The sequence below is a fragment of the Chenopodium quinoa genome, unplaced genomic scaffold (assembly GCF_001683475.1).
Source record: "Chenopodium quinoa cultivar QQ74 unplaced genomic scaffold, ASM168347v1, whole genome shotgun sequence".
In the NCBI taxonomy this organism is placed as follows: Eukaryota; Viridiplantae; Streptophyta; class Magnoliopsida; order Caryophyllales; family Amaranthaceae; genus Chenopodium; species Chenopodium quinoa.
In genome coordinates this window covers 2,197,086-2,205,223 of record NW_018745024.1, presented here as the reverse complement: position 1 = coordinate 2,205,223, position 8,138 = coordinate 2,197,086, and the positions used below count along the sequence as shown (strand labels likewise).

General features: G+C 34.8%; 2 protein-coding genes across 2 annotated transcripts; one reads left to right on the top strand and one right to left on the bottom strand.

Annotated features, from left to right (window-relative positions):
• Positions 1-6: 6 nt before the first annotated feature.
• LOC110708971 (putative clathrin assembly protein At1g03050) lies at positions 7-2,366 on the bottom strand. The gene is made up of 3 exons (XM_021887201.1): positions 2,060-2,366; positions 1,335-1,767; positions 7-1,224 (listed from the first exon to the last, which is right to left on the bottom strand). The coding sequence occupies exons 1-3, from the start codon at positions 2,300-2,302 to the stop codon at positions 110-112; spliced, it is 1,791 nt and encodes a 596-aa protein (XP_021742893.1). The 5' UTR covers positions 2,303-2,366; the 3' UTR covers positions 7-109.
• A 3,561-nt stretch (positions 2,367-5,927) lies between these two features.
• On the top strand, positions 5,928-7,085 carry LOC110708280. Its single transcript, XM_021886369.1, has 2 exons — positions 5,928-6,268; positions 6,532-7,085. Exon 2 carries the CDS (start codon positions 6,535-6,537, stop codon positions 7,012-7,014), a length of 480 nt encoding a protein of 159 aa, XP_021742061.1. The 5' UTR covers positions 5,928-6,268; positions 6,532-6,534; the 3' UTR covers positions 7,015-7,085.
• Positions 7,086-8,138: the final 1,053 nt, after the last annotated feature.

The window sequence follows — 8,138 nt, the reverse complement described above, 5'->3', positions numbered from 1 at the left end:
CCTTGGTATTTATATTAAACTTCACTACAAATTTTAAATTACAGAGGTTTACATTCTTACAACAAATACCAAATCCTACTGTGAATGTTCTATTGTATTAGTATACAGTTCAGCATCGATATCGGTAATGATAGGCATTATATCCATGGCCAAAACCTCCCATGTTGGTTGGCATTTGTTGTATGTTTGACAGTGCAGCATGGCCTTGCATACCATCCCTGTGATATTGTTGCCACATCAGTTGTTCCTCAATCAACCGTCTTTGTTTCTTCTCTAACTCTGAGATTTGCACATAAGGTGGTGGGGCGACTGCCAATGATGCTGCAAATGGGTCTACGACAGGCGAATAGAAGCCTGAAGATGATGATGGAGCCGGTAATGCTAGCATCTGGGGGTTTCCAAGGGATCCTGGAGCCACACTGCTAGCACTCCCTGTTCCTCCCATGCGATTAGCAGCTAAAGCTGCATTATTTGCCCCTTGTGTATACATGCCATTTAATAGCATTGTGTCAAAGCCACCCCCAAGGGAAGCCTTTTGATGGGGCAAATGGCTAGCTGATTGGACTAATGTCGTCTCCCAATTTGATGTGTCATTGAAGGCCTCCCACAATGGAGGTTGGGTTAGGCTGTCGCCTGTTGCTCCATCAAATAATGCTAAGGCAACGTTATCCTCGTGCTCTTCATTTGTAGGAGCATCATCTCCTAAGTTTATTAGATCAGCCTCTTTGGATTCAGGTTCATCTTTCTTCTTTGGCTCATGTTCCTTCTCTTCCTCTTTTGGGAAACCTTCTACTGGAGGAAGTGCCTTTATTGTATTCATATCCTCGACGATTTCATCTTCTTTCTCCTCTAGTGAGGCAGATTCTTTCTCCTCTTTGTTTCTGTCCATGTTAGCCAATTTGTTTACGATACTAGCTGCTTTTTCTCTTATGAATTCGTCCATAAGATCAAGCTTCTTTGGGGTGATTTTCTCAACTTCAGGGTATTCGGAGGACCGTACCACTCCTATGTCTTTACACCAGGCATAGTATGAATCGAGCTCGTCGAATTGATTTGAAATACGACAAAGAATTTCATGTACTTTGATACATTCAGGGATATCCAACTCCATAAACTGATCGATCAGAATAGCTAGTATGTCTGTAATGTCATAATATATTTGGAAGCTGTCTCTCACAATCGAATACAGAGCTACTATTACGATACGATTGTGCTTTGCAGAACCTATAATTTCAACCAAGAAAAGACGATTCATTAACCAGCATGAAAATAGCTAAGGGTACAAATGTTTTGTATATACTTGAAATAGTAAGAAGGGCAGGGAGGTGAAGAACCTGATGGCTTGGTTGATAGAAATCTATCAAGAAGTTGTTGCAAATGGTGAATCTTTGACAATACTTGTTCAGTGGAAAGGTCAGTAGTTGCTACTGTCCATGGAGAAGAACCTGAAACCGAAACATTATTACTTGAGTCACGGTATTGCTCTTCCGGCTGCTGCATTTCATAGGAGGATGAATAGGAGCGTGTTCTATGGTGATGATGTTTCCTCTTCCCCTGTACCTTGAATTCAAGTCTTTCGTCCAAGTACAAGGCGAACATCCTTACAAATGCCGAGTAGTCCCAACAATTAGACCGTGAGTCTCGGAAATCTGACATGTTGAGCATCCGAGTCCCACGCCTTGTCGAGTAGAATATCTCTTGTTCAAAGGCAGGGTCTCCTTCTGATAACAGCTTTTGGATTAGCATCAGTGTCTTCAAGGCTACTACCTGTATGTTTAAGAGTAAGAAACAAATGCCATATATATGTGATCGAGCATTATTTTTATTTGGTTACATTAGGTACAAGTGTGAATATGTTATGAGTATCTTCGTATTTAAACCCAAGTGAATACTCCTATATATGTCAATTGGTTATATGATGCACCTCGCTATATATGATTATAAAAGGCGAAGGAAGCTAATGTCTGCATATTAGTCACTGCCTACTAACTCGGTGAATAACAAATCAAACAAAAGATTGAGCATTGTAGTAAATCATAAGTATATAAAGTCAGATTACCCAATTTTTGGTCTTGCTAAGGCGCCTAGAAATCGTACTAACACAAGATCCAATGAAGGCTCGAGAGTAGCAAGTCAAGCTATAGATCTCATCATAGTATTTCTCTTCAGCTGGATACTCGTCATGGCTGGTTGCCTTAACAATGGCTATATCTAAGTCCGATAACGAGGCGCTGCTTCCTACCTTTGCTAGCCCAATGGTAGTTTGATCCTTCACTGCCCCTATGGCTCTTCTAAATGCCATCAATTCTATTCAATTTCTGAGGCTTTTTGTGGCTATTCAACTTTTCCTTATTTCTTTCTTTGGTGTTGTCTCTGCACTACCAAAGAATCCATGTCAAAACGCAATTTAACGCATGCATGCAATGTATAGCAGACCATATTCTTATATGCAACGGGTGTATAGTATAAAATGTTACCACATTGTTCACTTTTACGTGATTTGAGATGACTAGAACAATGTATACAATACACCTACTTGTATACAAGTTTTTGCCAAGTACTTATCTCGATCATGCCGAAAATTATGAAAGGAAAAACAAAATTAGACATATTAAAGTAATAATTATTAAGTAAAATAAGGAGATTGATATGATGGTGAAATAAGTACCCCAGGAATTTATAATTCACAAACCTCACATGCATTACTGTGATTATTCTATATACTGTGAATGTAATAACTCTTTTATGAAACCAGAATAAACAATCTCACAAATTTTGTAATAGTTACATTTATGAGCATCCTTAATTCAAATGCGTAATTGTTCTCTTTAAAACAAATGTATAAGATTCTATTATGAATGTGTAATCTACCTCTTTTTTTTTTTTCTTTTTTTTTTTTGGAATTAACATCTTACATTATATTTCGTAGTTCTTTAAAACAGATGTATAAGCAAGGGCGGATCCAAAAATTTGTTATAGCCCGGGCCGAAGTTATAAAGCATTTCAAATAATAAGCCATAATGGAATATGAATTTAAGAAGCCCACACTTAAAAAAAAGAAAAAAAAAAAAAAAAAAAAAAAAAGGTAATTAAACCCTTGACCTTCCAAATATACAGAACAAGTAACTAACCAACTAAGCCTAATACTCCCCCCGTTTTTAAATACTTGCCCCACTTTCCTTTTCCGGGTGTTTTCAAATACTTGTTCCATTTCCTTTTTTAGAAAGCTTTTATAATATTTAATTTATTTCTCATACTTGGTGGACCCAACATAATACTCTCTCACCTCATATTCTTCCAATACTTTTGTTTTTTTCAATTTTTTATTTTCTCAACTACTCCATTACCTCCATATTTTATTACTCTCTCCAATTTCTCCTAAAACTCCGCGCATAGATAAATAGAGCAAGTATAAAAAAAAAAGGAGTAAAACTTAAATATTTGTACAAATTTTATTTATTTATATAATATCAAAATCTGGCCATTGGGTGGGGGGGGCAAGGCTCGGCAAGTTTAGCCCCATGTCTTAAGACTTGGATGTGACATCATTTTTTGTGGTCCCCATTGAAAATGATGTCATCAAATTCTTGTTAAAGACCTACACAAATTTATAACTTTAGCCCTAAGATTTAAATATTTGACATATTATAGGTAGAAAAGTGTTTTAAAAAAAAAGGATAATAAAAATAAAAGTGAGGTGAGAGAAATGGGTCCCAATCTCAAGTTTTAAGTTGAGTCTTGAAATTTCAAGACTCAATTTGAGACTTGTTTGAGATTTTTGAAGAAAAATTGGAAAAGTCTTAAGCAATAAGTCTTAAGACTCAAAATGATGATATCACCCCAAGTCTTAAGATTTGGGGCTAAACTTATTATTAATGTGTAGTCTACTTTTTTTTAATCAACATCTTATACTATAGTAATGAAAATTGAAAAGAAAACATTTCAATGAATTTCTAAAGTTTGTTGAAGAATTATTACATTCATGAGCATGGAAATAAAATAAGATATAGTATTAAAGGACATGTAAATTATTTTTCGCAATTTAATAATAAAAATTAGCAAAATAATCAATGAACACAATAAGAAAAAAAAATTGTAAGAAAATGTGATAACTTATATACTTACATAATTGTCAATCCATTGTCATCTATAGGGGTAATAACTTGTTCATTTGTCGTTTGAAATTCAATTGGAACGATTAATCGCTTCTTTAATCTATAAAATATATACAAATAAAAACAATAACAAATGCTATTGTACAAATTAAATCAAATTTACACTATATTGTTATGAATGATCGAAAAAAAAAAAGATGAGGAAATGAGAAGAAGATTATTTTCTTATCCTCATTCCCCCTTTCTCAAAAAAAAAAAAAAAAAAAAAAAAAAAAAAAAAAAAAAAAATTCTCGTTTGATTATCGGTTTTGGGATTTGGTATACAAATTTCAATAGCGTATGAGTCGGAAATAATCTCATAAGGCAACCATACAATATTCCTATATTTTAGGGTAAAATAAACTTGTGCATATAGCTGTAGTCTTTCTTTTACTACTTTTTCCTCCTGTAATAAATAAATAAATAAATAAATAAATGTTAAATACGGAAGAGAAAATAAAGAGAGGTAAGGGAAGATTGTTACGTTGTATTTCATATTCCATGTAGTACTGGATATATATAATGTACATTTCCTAGGGTTCCATCAATGGATAAGACCAAATACCCAACTCTAGAATATTCTAGATTGTACATGGGATAAAAGTCATCCATATTTAGATATTATCATAACAATAAACTTTTTTCCTTTACATTGTTGTCAAAAAAGTTTTACGTGTATGTATATTATACAACGAAGGGGTTTCAACAACTAAAAAAAAAAAAATAGATAGTGTTTAAAATGTAAACTAGTGAGTAGTCCGAGTGTTGCTCCGAGTTGCTACTGTTGTGAACGTGTAATTGATAAAAAAAATTAAAAGCTTTTTAAAACTACAATTGTCATTGTCAAACCAAAATTAAGTTATTCTTTGACTATCTTATTTTTTTTTTAAGTGAAACTTGAGGTTTGCATTTATATAAATTTGTTTACATATTAATATCAACTAGTGTATATCCCGAGCGTTGCACCGGGTTACTACTTCAAAACAAAATGTAATCCAAAATCCCATTGCTGATGATATTACATTTCCATTGTTTAGGAATTGTTGAGGCTATTCCTCTTTATTTATTTTTTTCAGGCTACATATCTATTTTTTTTTTTGTGCTTACTTATACATATATTTATTTATGTGTATATAGAGAACATAAATTGCTTGTACATGGCTCAGATGGTAAGGTGTGTGATCTTGTAACCATGAGATACAATGTTCAAACCTTGTGGCATGTTTTTTTCTTATTAATAATGACATGGAATAAATGTTGCAATGCTAGAAGTGACATGGCATAATGATAGTTAAATGATGACGTGGCGCAATGTGGTGCATATTTATGTGACACATAAACATTTTTAGGAATGCTTTTTAATATATAAGTATAGATGTTGACAATTGGTTTAGATAGTTAAATAGTCATTTTTGTTATAAGCGGTTGAGGGATCGAATTTCCTTATCCAACATGAAATGTTGGGAAGATATGGCGCAACAAAAAAGAGACTATGTGACACATCGACGTTTCTTTTAATATATTAGCTAGTATAGACTAGGTTGAATTTCGTGCAATGCATAGTTAGTAGATTTTTTTTTTTTTTGAGAAATAGTAAATAATTAGCTTATGGTCCCGTGCAATGCACGGATTTACCAAAATTTATAAATATTTTTATTTCGACAACTTTTTTATGTTTTTTTTTTATAATAAGTATGAAAAAATTCGATATTCTGCTAATTATATTAAAAATTAGGATATTTTGGATTTTAACACCTTACAAAAGGCTGAAAATGTTTTTTAACACCCCCCAAAAAAAAACTTTTATTTTAACACCTCCCAAAAATATAAAAGTTGGAAGTTAACACCAAAATCCATCTTCCGTTAACAGAACTGTTAGTGGGGCCCACCCCAACGGATATATTTTTAAAAGATCTGTATATAAGAACCATTCTTCCACGATTCTTGCACGATATATAAGAACCATTCTTGCACGATTCTCCCCCAATGAACGAAATCGTTGTTCTTATTGAATAGCAGCAGCGCATTGCATTGTTGCACGATACTTGAAACAATTCTTTCACGATTCTTCCACGATTTTTGAGAAGAGGAACAGATTGAAGCTGCTGAAACAGGTGAGTGCGGTCAATTGTTCGGTTGTTTGGTAATTATGGTTTAAATTCTCTTCAATTATTATTTGCAATTGTTTCGTACTCAGATTAATGGTTGGATTATGTTATGTACGCATCTAAATGCCCAATTGCGAAATTAGGGTTCGTCAGAAATTGAATTTGGGGCTTTTCGTATTATGAAATTAAAAATGAATTTTGTTGCTGTCAATGTTAATTCGTCAGTGTACAAATCTGTAAATGTGACTGTCGATCTAAAATTGATGCAGATTATGTCGTTTGTTAGCTCTTCCCCTCCTGAGGCCAGAAAATGTAAGTGTGGTGTGCCAATGGCCAAGCTCACTAGCTGGACAAGGGAGAATCCAGGCAGGAAGTTCATATCATGTAAGTTTTATGACCCAATAACAGAAACAAGGGGTTGCAAAGCTTTCGAATGGGTTGATCAACCTGATGGAACAGATTGGCAAACAGGGGTTATCAACAACCTGTTGTTGGATAAGAAGCTGCTAAAGGGTGAAGTTAATGAATTGAAAAGGGAAGTTGATGAAATCAGTGGCCAAAGGAGGTGCCTACTTAATGAAGTTGATAATTTGAAGATGAGATGCAAGGCCTTGAACGCTGACAGGAAGAGAATGAACAGGGAGTGCAATGAAGGGAAGGTGTCTTCAATCAGCTGTTTTGGTTGGGTGGGCATGGCCATTTGTATAGGTTTGTCAATGGGTGTAATTTTCCTAATGGCTAGGGGTGTGTAATAGTAAGCTGTATTAAGTAGTTATAATTTCTTGTAATGACTTGAAGTGTTATAAATATGTCTTTTAATCAACCTATTTATGCCTTGTCTAAGTTCCTATTTATGCCTTGTCTTTTAATCAACCTATTTAAACATGTGAAACATTAAAACATGGGAAATATGTGAAACACTAAGATAGTTCAAGTACAGGTTGACAAAAGAACCTTACTTCAACATGTTTCAATGGCAATCAAAGCCATGCAACCATTACAATTCAATATCTAATTGTTCAAATTTGTTAAGGGAAGCCACTAAAAAACTAGCAAGTTACATAACCAGTCATGAGTACATAATAAAAGTTTGAAATTGTTCAACAGACATAATGTTTGATATCCAGCATGAGTACATCACTGAGTAAGGTTGTTGAGGGATTGCAGCCTGGCCCTTGTTACAACACCTGTGGCTGTTGTAGGCTGACTTGAGGAAGACCTTGTCTTTCTTTTTGGTTGGCTTGAGGCAGGCTGACTTGAGGAAGGCTGAGCTGAGGATGGCTGACTAGAGGATGGCTGAGCTGAGGAATGCTTAGCTGAGGAAGACTGTGGCTGTGGGCGCTTGCTGAATGGCAGACAACCTTCTTGCTCTTGAGGAAACTTTTTGTTTCCTATGCTGTTTGGTCCAGCCCCAATTGCACTCTATGACATGCATATAAAAATAAAAAGTCAATGGAAAAGACACATACATATATAAAACAAAGGGGGAGTTGGTGTAATGCTTGTGTTACCTTTTTAGCAGCCCTAATCTCTTTCTTCTTCCTCTCCTCCACCATCCAAGGAGTGTTCAGTGGGGGTCTGCCTGCTGACTTTATCAGCTCTGTAGCTGGTGCAGCAGGTGAGCTTGGCCATTGGCACACCACACTTACATTTTCTGGCCTCAGGAGGGGAAGAGCTAACAAACGACATAATCTGCATCAATTTTAGATCGACAGTCACATTTACAGATTTGTACACTGACGAATTAACATTGACAGCAACAAAATTCATTTTTAATTTCATAATACGAAAAGCCCCAAATTCAATTTCTGACGAACCCTAATTTCGCAATTGGGCATTTAGATGCGTACATAACATAATCCAACCATTAATCTGA